General features: G+C 35.2%; 2 protein-coding genes across 4 annotated transcripts; one reads left to right on the plus strand and one right to left on the minus strand.

Moving 5' to 3' along the window:
• Positions 1–5,684: 5,684 nt before the first annotated feature.
• Positions 5,685–8,546, minus strand: LOC133691169 (uncharacterized). The gene is made up of 3 exons (XM_062111545.1): positions 7,809–8,546; positions 7,594–7,694; positions 5,685–6,488 (listed from the first exon to the last, which is right to left on the minus strand). The coding sequence occupies exons 1-3, from the start codon at positions 8,288–8,290 to the stop codon at positions 5,854–5,856; spliced, it is 1,218 nt and encodes a 405-aa protein (XP_061967529.1). The 5' UTR covers positions 8,291–8,546; the 3' UTR covers positions 5,685–5,853.
• Positions 8,547–12,737: 4,191 nt separating this feature from the next.
• On the plus strand, positions 12,738–17,625 carry LOC133692742 (uncharacterized). Of its 3 annotated transcripts, none has more exons than XM_062113874.1 (13): positions 12,738–13,057; positions 13,149–13,252; positions 13,376–13,496; positions 13,632–13,713; positions 13,796–13,866; positions 14,074–14,115; positions 14,576–14,700; positions 15,030–15,126; positions 16,114–16,198; positions 16,279–16,448; positions 16,568–16,673; positions 16,884–16,970; positions 17,220–17,625. In XM_062113874.1, exons 1-13 carry the CDS (start codon positions 12,792–12,794, stop codon positions 17,307–17,309), a joined length of 1,446 nt encoding a protein of 481 aa, XP_061969858.1. In that variant the 5' UTR covers positions 12,738–12,791; the 3' UTR covers positions 17,310–17,625. The 3 variants fall into 3 exon arrangements, with proteins under 3 accessions (XP_061969858.1, XP_061969856.1, XP_061969857.1); XM_062113872.1 differs by having other exon boundaries at positions 12,739–13,057; positions 13,149–13,279; XM_062113873.1 differs by having other exon boundaries at positions 12,739–13,057; positions 13,149–13,279; positions 15,033–15,126.
• The last annotated feature ends 143 nt before the right edge of the window (positions 17,626–17,768 follow it).

Genomic DNA, 17,768 nt, shown 5'->3' on the forward strand with positions numbered 1-17,768 from the left:
GAACTTGGTTATCAAGGGCTTCGCAATAAGTGCAACATCCTCTTATATACTTGAATAACAAAGCTATCTCGTTGAGGCTTGTGCATGGTATTAATTCTCTTTCTCTTGGCTTGCCAGATACCCTCCGGGAAGTGTAATCAAATCATGTATGTTGTTTGGCTGTAAGGATATAAGAGGAGGTAAGGGTTTCGAATGCTGGGTTTATTCTATCTGGGAAGACTCAAAGAACATGTGCCCAAATGATCATTTGTATGGGCTTCACCTGTCTTGACAAAGTTGTTATTGTTTATTAGGGTTTGCTCTCTTGATTATACATCTTCATCTAATTAAAGCAGTTTAAGAAAACTTCAAAGGCACTTGCCTGACTTTTAGTGATGATCACAAACCAGGTGGACCCGGCCATGAGTATAATTAGATGTGTGAGTTTTGATTCAAGGAAGAAAATCCCATAAAATGTAGTATATTAATCCTACAAAATATATATACATATATTTTATGAAATAACTTACCATAATTTTCAATCAATCAAATCCACTTATAAATAAATTAGAGTGTCTAGGAAAATTTATTCTATACGAACAAATTAGCCATATACAAAAACTCCATAATGAGATTTTTTGAGGTACATTTTCTATTTATATTCTATTTTTTTTAACAAAATGATATCACCATATTCTCATACCCATTTGAAAAACAAAGGTTTATATTTTTTTTTTAAGCTTTTGGGATATTAAAAAAAAAACAGTGAAAAAGATTACTAGGTGCACCACACGGGCACCCCATTAAAAGCATGAAATTCATGCTTTTAACGAGGTGTGATTTTATGCTTTTAACTAGGTGGCGTTACAAACAAACATACTCTAAGACAAATTTAGAAAAAGAATAAAAGAATAAAAGGAAGCTACGTGCATTAAGAACCCAGGCGTTTAAAATAGAAGAACAAGAGCATTCAAAGGCTTATATGGATGATGTAACAGTCAAGCGTTCTTTCACAAAGATATCTCATGAACATGATTGCTATACCCATTACCTGTGGTGTAAGTGTGTGTTTGGTAATAAAATGTAATATGTTTTTTAAAAAATATTTTTTAGTTAAGAATATTAATTTAATGATTTTTCAAATAAAAATAATTTGAACAGCAGGTTAACCTACATTAACAAGAGTATTTCAATGCTTGACATTTATAAGCAAGAGGGTTAATGTTATTTTTTCCGGAAGATATTTGATGCTAATCTTGTCATGTATTTACAAAATTACTGTTAAAAAATGTTAATTTATTGAGTTAATATATAAATATAAATATGTAATTAATTTATATATATAAAAAAAACTAGCAAGTAGATATGTTATAGCTAGATGGAAAATGATCTTGGAAAATAAAATTCAATGAGATTGATTGTGTTTCTTTTTTACGGTGTTAAATTTTGATAACAGATACAATCATATAGAATTGCATTTGATGATGGATATATAAACGATCGAATTAATGGTGATTAATGTCATGATTAATGTGAAGCCAAAGCTGACCCTTGACTTGAGAAATGCAAAAAAAAATAACTGTTCATCCAATGAAGGCCCTAGTGATTTAGAAGCTAGCTATCGATCATCCACTGCTGATTGGGAATAAGCAAAAGCTGAACCTGTGATTGACCGATTCCACACCAAGCAATTTAATTCATATTTGAAGTCCTGGGGTCCATGCAACATAAAATCCAAAGCTTGGCTTGATTGTACATGCATCTATCAAGAGGCCAGTGACAAAAGTGGGCAGAGGAAATGAAATTGGCATAAGAAAACCTGAGGCTCGATTTTGAAAAAAAAAAAGAAGATTAATAAAATTGGAAGAAGCAGAACATGCATGATGAGAGATTATGAGGTGGGCGGAGGGCTTTAGCTAATGGTTTTGCAAGAGAGCTATAATTGTGTCCTGTACTTTTTTCTATGATCTGTGGAAGCGGGACAATTATGAGGTCTGATGCTGGCGACATTTCACATTAATGTTTAATCAAACAGTCATGATACGTTTAACAGGATGATGATGCCCCCTTTTTTTTATCATAAAAATCAATAAAATTAGTGTTATTAAACTCTTTAATCTTAACAGATCAGCTCTGAATTTATCTTGGATTAAATTTCAAAAAAATAAATATAAGTTAATTTGATTAAACTTGGATGATGTAATTTAATTTTATTTAAAAATCAAAATTATATTATTTTAACTCGAAATAAAAAACTTAAAGTGATATCGTTTTTTGAATTTATCCGAATTAACTCGATCACCTCTTGATATACGTTTTGTACCGAGCTATGTTTAATAATCTTGCTAAAAAGTTCCAGCTAAATGAAATAGTAAAAATCACCAAGAGACAGTAGCAAGTCAACGGGCCAATTTGGGTCGGTCAATAACTGAACTCTACGAAGCGCCGACAAGCAACGCATTGTGTTGGAAAGATGGGCCTCTTATAAGGCATTATGCTTTTCGGCTTTCAAATTTGAAAACGAGGCTGAAAGCCCATAATATAAATACAGAAAACCTCGGATACACCGGTTGTGATAGGAAATATTTGGGTTTGTAACGAGGATTGTATTTTAAAATATTTTTTATTTTAAAATATATTAAAAAATTATTTTTAATATTAGCAGGTTAAAACAATTTTAAAAAATAAAAAAATAATTTAAAGTAAAGAAAAAAATAAAATAAAATTTAATTTTTTTAAAAAAATACTTTTAAAATACAAAAATAAACGGTCCGAATCTACTGTAAAAGGGCATTTTTAATAATGCAGAAAACAAAAATTTATAGTGTTTTTTATTTGAAAGTATATATATATTTTTTTTATTACAACATAAAAAAACAATGATAAAATATTAATTTAAAACTAGAAAAAAAAAAAAAAAAAAAACAGTAACACGCTAAAAGTCGAAAGCAAGCCATAAAAGATGGATTCTGGCATGTATGTCTTTAACGAGGCTGTAGGAGAACAGGAAGACACGTATCGAGCACCTTACCAGCTTATCAAGGCAAGTATATGCAAGGTGGCCCTTCACCTTTCCTTTAAAGTGCTTTATGAAAATACTAAAGCACTTTTGTGATGGGAAAATCTACTAGAAACTTGATGTCCATTTTATAGCTATCTCATGCAATTCGAAAACTGATCTGAAAAAGAATTTGAATCATTATTTCATTTAATCATTGCAAGGCGAATCATTACAAGCACAAATGTCGATTAAGGTTAACATTTTAAAAAAAAACACACATTGTTTCATTTTTTATTTATTTAAATACTTGATATTTAATTCATATTATCTAAACTCAATTGGATTAGATTATGAGTTAATCTATTTGATTCAACCAGATTTTATTAAAATATTTTTTTTATTTAACATAAAACCCTGTTCAAATTAAACGAATAAATTTGATTTTTTTTTAATGGATGAGATATTACTATGCATGTTTTCTAATCAGAGCACTCCCGGTAATTAAGAATTTCTTGATAATATGAGCATTCTGCTCGCTATTCTTTCATGTTTATTTTTGTCCGCGTGTATTTGGACATTTTCTACGCTGTTTTACTCTTGTTATTGACCATGAGACAGCCACCATCCAATTCAACTTGTGGCATTTGCATCACCCGTTGTGCCGTGCACTCCGCCTCTCTGTTCAACCAAACTAACAAAAATCTACACAGTAATCTATCGTATCTAATTGTTTTTTTCAAGGATAATAATATTTTTACACCAATTTGTACACTTCATTTTTTATTTAATCATTTATTGAGTAGACCAACCACATCTAATGTGTTGCTCTTAGGATAATTTAGGGAGAAAAGCTGCCAACCCATGTTTTTAAAAAAATTTAATTTTTTATTAAAAGTTAATTTTTTTAATGTGTTAAATTATTTTGATATGCTGATTTTAAAAATAATTTTAAAAAAATAAAAAAAATTATTTTAATACATTTCAAAATAAAAAACACTTTAAAAAATAATCACTAAATTACCAAGTTCATTAAAACAATGTTTTTTTATTCATTTCAAGAAATTATTTAAGATAAATAAACAGGGTAGAATCGAATTTGATCAAATCAAAGATTAACTTTGAACTGAGTGTGATTATATTAATGTCTTTTATAACTTGATTCACTATTAATCACGCGGTTTTTCAATTTAATAGTTACAAAGATAACTTTCTTTTTGACAACCTCCACTTTTTTATTTTTTTCAACAACCTCCACCATTTCAAACACCTTATAATAAAACGGAAAACAGACAGACTCGTTCAACTGGGCACAGCTAATTAATTTAGAACTCGGCATGAGTGCATCAGCAATGGCGAGATGCATGCTCTCACATCCAATTTAATTTTAAGTTTTTAAACCGTGCAAATGTCAAACCAGAAAAACACTTCATATTAATCTACCAGCAATCATATAATAAACACAATGAAGACCTACAACTAGGGCAGGGAGAGGATTTACTTGGTTTACTAACCAAAGGTTGTCTCCAGTAACGTGCAAGGCCAAGCCTTGATCTAAGATCAACAGCCAATCATCAACCTGTCAACTCGTGCTCCTTACAACCCTCGGATCCCAGTTATGAGCTAATACAAGAAAAAGTAGGTAGTCTGTCAAGTGCAGGAAGTTTCACATAAGTCAAGGATCCCAGATATGAGCTAATACAAGCAAAATTAGTTGGTCTGTCGAGTGCAGGAAGTTTCACATAAGTCAAGGATCCCAGTTATGAGCTAATACAAGCAAAATTAGTTGGTCTGTCGAGTGCAGGAAGTTTCACATAAGTCAAGGATCCCGGTTATGAGTTAATATAAGTAAAATTAGTTGGTCTGTCGAGTGCAGGAAGTTTCACATTAGTCAAGGATATAGATATAGACACAACACACCCACGGACCCTCGTCACTTAGGTTATTATGCAACAGATTTATGTGCTAAATTTTCAGTGATCTCACTGAGGATTACATTGGATATAATTTTAGGAAACTCCCATTTGATTTAAATACCCTATGCCATGACCTTAATTATTCCCATATTCTAATCACTGCCTGCAAAATCCAAACACCTCAAACAATGAGAAAAATGAATGTGCATGTGCTCAAGCATGCGTGAGCAATTATAGTCGAGTCACTGTATGTGCTACTGTCTTTCGCTTTTGTTGATTGGTCAAGGTCAAAGAAAACCCTCCTCCCCCACCACTTTTCATCTCATCAAAATTATTTCAAGATAATTTCACGTGGTCCTTCATAATATTGGTCCACTCCCTTCGAAAACCCAAGTAAATGAGATATCAAAGAAGAAAAGATTACACTAATCCATCTATTCTGAAATAATTCACACCCAATTAATTACCCTTTAAGACTTTAATTTTGTTTCCCATGACAAGTCACTGTACCAACCCTGAAAATGTCCGGCTCTGCATGGAAAAATTCTCAGGAGAGGAGACCCACCTGCAAATAAAGAGGCCTAGGATAGCTATTTAGACAGTGAAAGGTGTCCATTCGAAGGCGACACTTCAATGACTCCTTTCCACCTCCCCACTTATAACAAGTTGCTGTTGCTTCTCTCGATTGAATGGTGTCTTCGTGTGAGAATAGCAAGCAATGATTTCAGCGTCCTTATTAAATATATTTTCATTATCATCACTGTTTTTTTTTTCCTACTCCGATACACTGATTAAATACTAAATCTCTCCAATCCGATCATGTCTTGAGAGCAAGATTTATTATGTACACGAACACCTGCGGCGGTTAGCACAGTTACGCTAACCACTGATCAAGGTATAATAGGTTTTGAACATACTAATACAAAGTAATCTATGGTAAAAACCGATATGAAAAATAATCTAAGACTCAAGAGCCTTGTAAATGACAACAAAACAAGGCAATATAGCCCTTGGATTAAAAACTGATAATTCCTCGAGACTCGAGTAGATCCCAGCACCACCGGCCACGGAATCAAATGAGCCAGCAGGAGCACCATCCTCCTCGGGCGGCAGCGCATCCTCGGCCACGCGCTTCACTCTACCAGCAATCACACGGCACACCAACATTGCCCTACGTCCATCCGTACAGCCCCATAACGAGTCATGGGCCCTACCGCTACTAGCCGTGGTGCTTACACCTTTGCATTCTATGCCTTGAAACCCGTGCCTTATTATGGTGCAGACGCCACAGACGGGGATCGAGCCGCACAAGCTGGAGGAGCCGAGTGAGCCGAGAGAACAAGTTAAGGTTGTACAGTGAAATCTTAACAGCTCGTTGCCGTCCGCCGCGCACCTGGGGTTTTTTTTAGTGCTGTTGAGTGCACGTGTCTTCACTGCGTCCCTGCAGTCCTCGAACCGTTGGATTGTTCGTTGTGTGTTGTGGACTTTTAATATCCGTTCGATCTTGCAGATTGGGTTGTCTTTCTTGAGCCAGCTTGATTTGAAGATGATCTCCACGATATTTCGGCCTGAATCTTCTGGTCCCAGCTCCGATACTGCAGATATGGCAAAAAACTTGTATTAAAAGTTGATAGATCTTAAAAATTCGATGATTTATGCAATGTTTACTTCTAGTAGATGCGGGCAGGGTCAGGGTCAGGGTCAGGGTCCGTGCAGATTTAACGTGACGGGGCGTAGGAGTGAGTTCTTACTTCTGGCGACAAAATACCACATAAAGCAACCGGACCATTAAATCATGGTCGTCAAAGGACAGCTGTCGATCCCGCGCCAAAAATAGCATGGTTATAAGACCAGATCCGTTCGGTTCATTTTTTTTATATACAAAAAGAGTGAGATCCCAAGTGGATATATTTTTATGGTGAATGATGAATTTTTTTTTGTTTCATTTAAAAATAATTAATAAAATAACACTAATTATTTTATATATATTATAAAATTTTCCCCGAGTTAGATTAACTGGTGGTCAGCAGGTGAACCCTCATTTCTCATGACTAAGGTAAAGAGGTCATCTTGTATGACTGGCAGAAAAGATATCCCCGGCGAGAAGGCGCGCTGAAGTTGTTCTTAAGTCACATTTATGAAAGATAAAGTGATTTACTGGTTTTTTCTGTGCGAATTTGGTGAGAAATAAAGCATGGAGACAGCAATCATAAAAAGAATGGCTTGAGCTTAAATGTCAAACTCTAGGCTCAACTCATTAACCGGATAGAAAAGGCTAAGAATAGAGGGTGGTGTTGTTCCATCAGAGTGACGTATTATTCCTTGGAAAAACTATAATGTTATACATCAAGAATTATTTATCCTAAAAATAAAGTGAATATCATATAAATGCAAAAGCAATCGAATAACTGATATTATTGGAAACAAATAACATTACTCTTGGATAATGGCTGGTAAAAGAAAATCTGGACTAAAAAGAAAATGAATAGGAGAAATTTAATTAAAATTAAGCTCATAACAAACAAACAAAATATTCGACTTTAATTTATTAATCTAAAAAAAAAAAAGAACAGTCTCGTTGGTTGAATGTGTTGGGACTTTATTTTTAATGGGCAAACTATAAGAAAGTAGAATTTTGGAAAAATAAGTAATCAATCAAGGATGACATTCCCTTTTAATTCAGCAAAAATGTAAAATTACCGGCATGGCGAACTTTTTGATGAAGCTCCAAGCTTTCAATCTTTGGAAAGACCTCTCCACACTGAGTGCAAGCGCTTATTGTAGTTCTTGCAGATGGGTATCTGAGTTTTAAGCCCAAAATTAATAAATAGTAGTAGTCTATGTTCCTTTTCTTTTGTTATCGAAGAGAAAATGAGAAATTAAGAGGAAAATGAAATTAAGCTAGCGCAGTGTACCTGCTAGGGTCAACGATCATGTGACATTCATAACAGCCTGAAAGCTTCCTAAATTGCATGCCTCTAGACGACGACGAGCACGTTACACCACTGTTGGATCTCCCAGAGCTCGTCAGTGACCGAGTTGATGATGACCCAGTACTAGCACCTTTCCGACTTAGTAGCCCAGTTTCTTGACCCAGTGTGCTACTTTCAGGTGAGTTATCAGCTCTATGAACAACCCTTGTGTTGCCATGAACAACGTCTTTGAAACTACATATTGAGCTGCAAGAAGATCCTAGCTTTGAGTATCCAATGGGGTTCTTTGATGGGTCGTGTACTCTCGACCCCTCGATCTGTTTGCAGGTCAGTAGGTTCTTGATTTGGTCCCATGAAGATGGTTGCTTTTCCTTTTCCTTTTCCTTTTGCAGCTTTCGCTTGCACCTGGATGGTTGTTTTTGACGATTCTCTTTGTGTTCTTGTAAGAAAGTAAGTGCAGCCATCACAAGCAAAGAAGAAAATAAAAGACAAGAGTAGCGGATAGAGTTCTCTGCTAATTATGTCATGGGAGGGAGGGAGGGAGGGAGGGAGGGAGAGAGGGCTTGAGACAATGAGAGAGTTTTGTGCAATGGAGGGGGATCCGAGACAGGTAATAAGGAGGCAGATAGAGTGTGTTATGGTGGGTCTGGCTTTGTTTATTTACTTCACTTTTTTGTGTCAAGTACTGTTTTTTTCACACAAGCGAGGGTGCCTTTTGGAGAACTAATCCTGTCTTGATGGTTGACCATTTTGTGACTGGGTCAAGTATATATAGAAGGTTCGCCATGTCGTTTAGGGCCATTTGATGAGTGCTGTGAGCCTGTAACCCACTGTTTAGAATTGGGAGGATAAGGTGGATACAACACATGTTATGTTGTTGGACGGCTTGCTATTTGGCTATTCTTGCAGAGAAAACATGTTTGTCTGCAACGAGTGATCGATCGATCCCATCGTTGGAGCCATTGTTCCCTCGTATCGTTTCATTTCCTTTCGTCTTCTTCCTTGGAATGTGCAAACATTACGTTGACAGAAGAGAATAGAAAGCTGGCCTCGGTGCTAAAATGATGGGAACCATCCACTTGGACCGAGACCATTCAAGAAAAAGTTTAATCTAACAGCGAAAATTGAGCAAACGTGAGAGCCCTCGGTGGATTCTTACTTTAGAGATTAAAAGTGGAATAATAAATGTTTGATGTGCTAATAGTATACTTACGGGCACAATTTGACGATGACAACCACTCCTCTTCTACATGGTCCTCTTTAGGGTTCAAATTTACAGCGTCTTTTCCCTTTCCCCTCCCTCCACCTTAGCAGCTAGCAATTACCATATTTAATTGACAAAAAAATCAATACCAGCCTATAAAGTTACTTGTCTACTGTTACTTATCTAAGGAGAAGGGGCCTTGAATTTTCAGAATATTCGTTCTGATCCTCTTTAATTTTATCAGTTGAAGTTTATCCTCGTCTTTTTAGATGTTTTCCCTAAATAGCCCATATTTAAGGGTGAATAAAAAAATTAAAAAATCAATTAACCTGAGAAAACAAAAAAAAATAACCGAAAAAATCAAACCATGAAAAAAACTCAATTAAACCGATTAAAATTTTGAAAAAATCAACCGGTTCAGTTTGGTTTTATAAGCTTAAAACCGAAAAAACCAAACCGAACCAAGCCAAAACCCAGAAAAAAACCTAGTCAAATAAAAAAAACCAAGCCAAAACCGATCCAAACCGGTTTGAACTGGTTTTTATCCTAAAAAACTGAACTGAAACTGATCGATTTGAACCGATTTCAGTTTCTTTTTTAAAAAACTTTTGTTTTATTTTTTTTTCTTTTATAAAAACCAAACCAAAAATTATCCCTTCATTTCAGAATCTTAACTCCGCCCCTGGCAATCATAATTGGTTTTGTTGTTGTAGATGCCTTGGCTTTCTTTGAATCGTCTCTTTTATACCTTTCCTAACTTATTAATGATCATGTACTTGCCAACCTTTCTACTAGCTCTTCCTACGTTTTTTAGCGGCCGGCGAGCTTTTAACCCCATGATTTGTAGTCGCCTGTTGTTGGTTTCCACATCTTTCACCTGAATTCCAACCACCAGTCCAATCGATCCCTATTCTCCTATATATCGGCATTTGCCGTTTTGCACCCTTCAGTCTCAGTGCAGGTCTGCAGTTCCCTGGCTTAAGAAACTCCGATTGTTAGGCTTACATGGGTCTCTTTGAATTACGTGGGCCTCTTTTACCTTTAAATCACTAATGAAACGGACTGCAATCCAGCTCGTTTGGATCGGTTAGTTTCATGGATATAACAGGGTGAAAAGGTTCTTAAGTGCATGGAGCAACTTCCATAAAATACGCCTACAGGATGAAAAGGTTCTTAAATTGAACTGGTAAAGCAACTTGTTGATTTGTTGGACAAAATAAATGATTTTCATACAAGCCAATGAAACACTTCCTACGTATCGATCCACACACTCCTGCAATATAGACTTGCCTCTCATTACTTCTCGAGGCTGATGACTTTACTGCAGAACTGCATACAAGTAAACAAAAAACTCGGTCTAGTGGGCATTTCCTATCATATATTAAGCCGATATTCTCTAGAGGTGTGGACATTTGGGTTATTTTATGCATCAAATCATAGGCCAGTGCGGTACAGATTCCTAAGGAAGCAAAAGGTAAGGCGTATGAGCCAAAGAGACACCATGTAAAACAAGGAGAAAGAATAGAAACCCTTGTAGGCTGTAGTAAAACGCATCTTTCTATGTCCATGTCTCCGGCTATCCACTTCCCTGGACAACATGAACAACGTGCCCCCGTTTCCTCTTGCAATGCCGAAAGCAACCTAGCTAGCAGCCACTTCAACCCTGGGCAGCGTTGCCTCTCACCACTTGGCTTCAGGGCTCGTCAGAATCCTAGGCTAAATGATCTCAATCCACAGTTCAATGCTCCGATCCACCCGGAGTTTACACACACACACAAAATCTGATTTCTTACGACAGGAAACGTATTATCAAATTTTTATGTCTGCATAGGTACATGTAACAGACGTGATAATTGAGCTCAATAACAATAACAATTTTATTGAATAAAAAAATAACTATAAAGATTCAATTGAATAAAAAAATAATTTTTTAATATATTTGAATTTAATTACTCAGGCTTCCATAAAAATATATTAGAGGTAACTCATCAATCCTCCCGTGATTTAATAAAAAATCTCTAAGTTTTTTCATATTTTTTTCTTTTCTTTGAATTCTATTTAGATAGAAAAGAAGAACAAATTCAAATTTAAAAGATTTTAATTAATATGATAACCTTAAATTTAAATTTAAATAGAAGAAAATTAAAGTTTGTATTGTTACGAGATGTATGTATCTTTGTATACATGTAATGAGAATCAAACAGAAAATAAAAATGGCAGAGAATAATAAGAAAAAAGGCATCTTCGTGAAGTCAGATGTAGATTTGGCCAACCATTCGCTTAATCAGAAAAAAATAAATAGAAAATGTGGTGTTCCCTTGTCGTCTACAACTCAAGAGAACCAAATCACTCTGTATCTGATCCATTAATATGGTACAATTATTATTAAATAAACAAAAATAAATAATTTCCCACCAAAATAACTAACTGAGATGATAATCTTGCAAGTACAACAAGTTTTTTTTTTAATCTTATTCGTTAATCAAAAACTAATCACTAAAATATTGCAGACATGTCTCCATATGCTATTAGAGAATTAATTAATTAATCACTTTATAATTTATGGAACTGGTAATGTGTCTGCTTTCCCCACTAACTAATCACGTAAATTTCCATATATCTGCTGATGAATTTTAAAATATTAACTTGGTGGTTGGTGTTCTTAATGATAATTAAATCTCTAGCTCCATCCTTTGCCTTGAATTCAGCATACAAGCATAACTACTGCACTACCTTCAGTATTTAAGGCCGTGTGAGATATATATTTTTCTCTGCCTAAGCCCTAATGCTTGATATATCCCATGTGCATCGTCACTGTATTCTCCCAGTATTAGTTGGAACATCACGTTCTTTGCAAAGAGACAAGGACAAATGAAGCTATAGAACTACTAGTAGCTCACAAGATTACTATAGGGCACTGACCCTCGCTGTTGTGATCATACACTGCAAGTTATAGAAAATAATTTGACTTGAATGCTAGCTTCCCGCGTTTCATGTGAACAGGTAGTGTTTTGCACCACGTTCCCTTAAAATTTTAATTTTAATTTTATTTTTATTTAAAATAATTTTGTACAGCATGAGGAGAAAAGGCATGGTTGCAATTCTAAACCAGAGGCATCATGCCATTTCTTCGAAAATACTCCCCCATTTTTTCTGACAGGCTTTGAAACTATCTGTAACCTGATTTATGGATTGGTTCACTTAACCTGTGTTAATTCAAAATGGGTTATCTCAAAAAAAATAAAATTGAAACGACATGATTTAAAAAAAAATTAAAAAAATAGTTGAATCTTACATGGGTTTTGACTTGGTTGAGAATTAAAAAAAATTAATTACTGTTGAATAATTTTTTTATTGCCTGACTAGTGATGTGAGTCGGAGGATCTGTCTATGAACAAGAGGAAAATAAAAAATGAATTCAGATCCTAATCCGAAGCAAAAACAGTGGAATATTCTTGTCCGAATACCTGTTTGAGAATACAGATGCACCCGTGACAACCGTGTTTCCAAACATCGACCGAGTTTGAGTTTTGTAATTTATGATTTATGATGATTTTTCAAATAGATTGCTTTGGATACCACAGACAAGAGGGCTCCAAATTTGTTCAGAGTGGGTTACTACAGGCCCACATCAAGAGATTCAAAACTAGTATCTCTTTCAGGACGGGCCAACACTAGACTTTTCATGATCCCACAAATATTGGGCTCGCTACTTTTGAACCTCCCACGGTTAGCACTTAAACCCTAATTCTTTGCGATTGATGCCCCCTTCGAAAATTTCGAATAAAATCAGTCGCTGCTTGAATGCTCCACTGCGGCAAATTCAAGCAATAGAGAGTGCCAATTCTGTTGCTTTGTTCTGTATTCTTTCAATTCTTAAAGATCACAATAAGGGGCCAAACATGTCCCAAAATAGCATCCAGTCAAATTCAATTCAAAACCCTAGAGTAACCTGGGAAGGTTGCAGTGTCTTGCTCGACATTAACGACGGCGACCGCCTTGTTTTTTCTCGATTAACAGCTGGCTCGTAAGTTTTTTTGCTTTTGTTTTTTTGTTTTATTCTTACAATTAATAAATGCTTATGTTTTTTTTTTCATTTCTTTTTTTGAAATTTGTAGGACGTTGAAAATTGGAAGTAAGAATTTCTCTTTACGGCCCTTGATTGGATGCCCCTTCGGTTCTTCTTTTCAAATTGAGAATGGGACTGAAGGGCTTTGTTTATGTAGGTTTGTTCCTTCCACAGAAGTAGGTATTGTGCTTGAGCTCTTGTTTAATTGTTTAATCATGGATTAATTAAGAGCTTTGTCTTGGTTTGCTGATTTTTTTTTTTAATATTTGTTGGTAGATAATAATGATCAAGAAAAAGGAGGATCTCAAATAATGGACGAATGCAGGGATAATCGAGCTATTGTTGATAATAATGAAGCCCAGACCCTAACTAGTGGAGACATAGATGAAATGCGGAGGTGATTTGCGTATTTTTTTATGTTTTTATTCTCGAATGCAGGTTAAAACGTTGATGCCATAGCTTATAGTTTTTGTCAGCTTGATTTGCAATCATGTTTCTTTAAGATAGGAATCGTAAACGTTGTTTGGTGCAGGCAGGGTGTGAAAGGTGATGAGATAATTGAAGCTCTCATTGCCAATAGTGCAACATATGAGAAAAAAACAACATTTTCTCAAGTAAGTTTGATGTTGGAATGGATGAAGTTTTGTTGGGCCAAAAGGGCTTTGATTGATATGCTGATGTACTGTGTGGTTGCAGGAGAAATATAGGATTAAGAAGCAAAAAAAGTATGCCCCTAGAGTACTTCTGAGGCGACCTTCTGCTAGAAGGTAATCTCTTGCTTCATCTCTAGTTAGTTTATTTTTTTGTCACCTCATTGGAATTGGCTGAATTGCTCTTTAACTAAGTCCTGTTTTGTAATTTTATGATAAGCTTCATCATGAAAAAAATGGACTTAAAAGTTTGGTGAAAGCTGTTTGAAAATGTCAAGTAACCTGATTTTATAACTGACATATTATTATTCTTGTTTATTTCAGCATATGCGAGGCGTACTTCAAGAAATATCCACATAGAATCGGGTAGTTTTATGTTATTAATTAACTCCATGATTTAAGTTATTTGATTTTAGTTTCTAAAAATTTTCTTTGTTCAGGATTTTGTTAGTTTATTTGATATCATTTTAAAGCATTTTCATTCTGCATCCATTCCCTGAAGTTGAACATTGAAAGAGAGACTATCTAGCTTAGGGTTTTTAAGTAGTTACAAGACATAGATTGAAAAATTACAGCATAGGTGAGGGATGATTGAAAGATTATGGCAAAAAAAACCAGCATGACCATTGGGTATCTTAGATCAATTACCATAGGAGTTTCTTTTAATAAAAGTAGAGGATTGAAGGGGTGGATAATTATCAAATTATGTAAATAGGAAATAGCTTTATGAACATCAGTATGATTTATGGTTTGTTGGTTGTTCTCATTTAGATGTATGTGGTCTTTACTGTTTTGTTGGTATCTGAATTCTCTGCCTTCAATACAGATTCCTGCGAGTAGATGCATTATCCCTGTTGCTTTCACTTGCTAATGTTACTGCAAACTCTGACATCCTGTTAGTGGATATGGTTGGTGGCCTTCTTACTGGTGCTGTGGCAGAGCGTTTAGGAGGTTTGATCTCTGATTTCATCTGAAAAGCCCTTTCAATTCTATACTGTTTGCTTTATGTAGTAAAAGAGAAATACCACCAAGAAAGGGAAAACGAAGCTGTTTGCTTTAATTATGTTTCTGCTATTCCTCAATTATCCTTTTGACAGGATTCAATATATGATAACTTTTCAATTCTCAAACCAACAAATAAATGAAAAAGAGAGAAAACGAAAGTGTTATTATACCCTTGCCACAATCATGAATGTATCTTCTTTCATGTGTTTTCTTGGCTTAAACCACTGTATTTTGTCAGATGTAATTTCTGGTTGTGAATGATGTTATTTGTTTAGCAGGTACAGGTTACGTTTGCAATACATATCTTGGAAGTACACCATATCCTGTGGAGATAGTCAGAACATTCAACTTTGATAATGAAATCTGCAAAAGGTACTTTGTGTTGTTAGTTTCATCATAGTTTCAGAAAGTGGAGAAACATGACTCGCTTATGGGAAAAAATGATCTGTGTTACATTGTTTTTCAAAAATAGTTGAGAAAGCATAGGGTTCTTTTTGGTATGTTGAACCGGACAAGACAAAACAAGTTCTGATATGTTTGGTGCATACTTTGGACATGACTGGACAAGTTGTGAAGTATTTAATGCACATTTTGAATCCTTGTCATGTCTTGAGTTGTCCCAGTGCAAAATTCTAGTCCCACCATAAGGGGTGGAACAAGCTTGTCTAATATCACAGACAAAAAATATCATTTCTCAATTTCTCATGTTATCCACTTTTTTATCACTCATTTATTTTTTAATTTGGTAGACTAAAATTTGACCAAATTTATTAAAATGAATATTTACATATAGAGGCTTAATTGCAAAAACCTTTTGATTTAGAGACTAAGTTGTACTTGTCATAAAATTAGAGGATCAAGAAAATTACAAGGACTAAAATGTCATAAAAATATAATACAGGGACCAAAATAAATTGTTGAAAAAACTCAAAGACCAGAATGAACTTTTGCAAAAAAAATTATCTTGCCTTATCCAATGTGCTCCAAACACAAGACAGGAATATGTATTGTCCAGTCTAGTGTAGTCCAATCCAGTTTCATCAACTACCCAGTTCAGTCCATTTCCATTTATATTGTCTAGTGACTAGTCCAGTCTAGCATACCAAAAACATCCTAGTTATTGTTTAATATGAAGCAGCTGGGACTTCTATGTTATTTGATATGATAGCCCTTCCTGGTCAGCGACTGGAGATTTTAATATGCATAGGATCAGCATGACTCTTGCTTAGCCTCTTCCATATAAGGGATCCTCTGGATTCAACGTTGCTTTCATCTTTTGTTTCTGGCATATTCTCTTTGATTATGTTTTCTATTTAAACACAGGAATTTCATTTAAAGGAATTAATATTTTCTTTCCAGGATTGTGCGGGCTCCTCTGCGTGACCTCTGTTTAGACCAAACTGGAACATCCGAGATAATTGATGCCAGCAATGCAGAATTAAATGTTAGCGTTGTTTTGCTCATTGCCAGAGTGTGTTTTTATCTTGCACTCCAGTAACTGTTTTGGAGAATCAATTCTTGTAGGGCCAAACCTCCTCCATCAACACGGAAGAAATGTCTCTTCCATCCAACCACGAGGCTGTGGATTCAGAGACTATTGTCTCTCCACAAAGTAAAATGGGCAAACCCCCTAAAGCTGGCGAAAAGGCATCAGAAGAAGCCATTAAGTCATGGAAGGAAAATGGGTTCTCTAGGTAGCTAGATGTGAATAATTTGTTTATTAGTCAGTAGAATCTATAAATAGATATTTTCTATTTCAACATTTTTTTAGTTTTCAAGCATAGTCAATAATTCTAGCTCACTCTGTGTGCAGTCTAATAATTGCTGCTCCAGATGCAGATGCTTGGAGCTTAGCCAAGGATCTACTGCCACTTCTATCATATTCAGCACCATTTGCTATCTACCACCAGTATCTTCAGGTCATTTGTTTCAAATTCTTGAGATTTGTTCAACTTAAGACTTGCTAATGCATTATTTTCTATATTAGATGGCAGTTTATTAATAATCAATGCGGTATTGTTACTGGATAATTTTTTGTAGTGTTACTGGATAATTTTTTGTAGTGTTACTGGATAGGCTTTCACTAATGGTAGAATATTTTCTTAATTGCTCTTCTTGTTCGAATGCAGCCACTTGCAACATGCATGCACAATTTACAGCAGGGGAAACTGGCAATTGGTTTGCAAATTTCAGAACCTTGGCTACGTGAATATCAGGTTTGTTGGCTACATTTGTGATAAATTTGGAAAACTTTTCTGTCTACTTTTGGCATGGCTGTTGATGTTTTAGTTTGAAGTTTGGAATTTGTGGGGGAAATAGAAATGGGAGTTTTCAAACAGAATCATATTATATGCTTCTTCCCCTTGATATCTATTCTCGAGGAGTGGAAGCAGAGAGTATAATTCTTCTAGGGGATGAAGATGCAGTGATTCAATATTCCCTGGTGTTTTCTGATGCAAATGCAGGTTCTTCCATCAAGAACTCATCCATTGATGCAGATGAGTGCCTTTGGGGGTTACATTCTCAGTGGGACCAAGATATGTAGCAGTAGCTAATCTGGACTCCCAGAGAATAGTACATCAAACCTAGCTCCTTCGTGCATGTTAGCTGCTTGTTGGCAAGCAAAATACCTGCCCATGAAATGGAAACCTGCAGCTCTGCATATTGAGTTTTTTTAGACAGGATTGCAATATGGTTTCTGTAGCTTGATTTTTTCTCCTGCCCGATCTTGCACTTGCAAGACGTGGCAACTAGCTGTTTCATGCAAGTTATATTTTGTGATTTCAAGACGGAACAAATCAGATTTTTAGGCTACCCACCTGACCTGTGTACTTCGGTATTGAATATAATTTCTGGAAGTGTTTAGGGTCATGATTCATCCCGCCTTACACGAATAGCCTGTTTGGCCCTGTTTTTATGTTTGTTGTGATGAGTTTTGAAATTTAATATATCGAACTATTTAATATGTTGTTAGTAAGTTATTTAAATTAAAATTAATATTAAGGATATAATTA

The sequence above is a fragment of the Populus nigra genome, chromosome 4 (assembly GCF_951802175.1).
Source record: "Populus nigra chromosome 4, ddPopNigr1.1, whole genome shotgun sequence".
Taxonomy (NCBI): Eukaryota; Viridiplantae; Streptophyta; class Magnoliopsida; order Malpighiales; family Salicaceae; genus Populus; species Populus nigra.

Coding starts and splice junctions, on each gene's coding strand:
- LOC133691169 (XM_062111545.1), bottom strand. CDS start 8,290: ATGGCTGCACTTACTTTCTTACAAGAACACAAAGAGAATCGTCAAAAA. Junction 7,695..7,808: donor ATGATCGTTGACCCTAGCAG/GTACACTGCGCT, acceptor CTTAAAACTCAG/ATACCCATCTGCAAGAACTA. Junction 6,489..7,593: donor TCAAAAAGTTCGCCATGCCG/GTAATTTTACAT, acceptor CCATATCTGCAG/TATCGGAGCTGGGACCAGAA.
- LOC133692742 (XM_062113872.1), top strand. CDS start 12,792: ATGCCCCCTTCGAAAATTTCGAATAAAATCAGTCGCTGCTTGAATGCT. Junction 14,701..15,029: donor TGTGGCAGAGCGTTTAGGAG/GTTTGATCTCTG, acceptor TTATTTGTTTAG/CAGGTACAGGTTACGTTTGC. Junction 15,127..16,113: donor GATAATGAAATCTGCAAAAG/GTACTTTGTGTT, acceptor TTTTCTTTCCAG/GATTGTGCGGGCTCCTCTGC.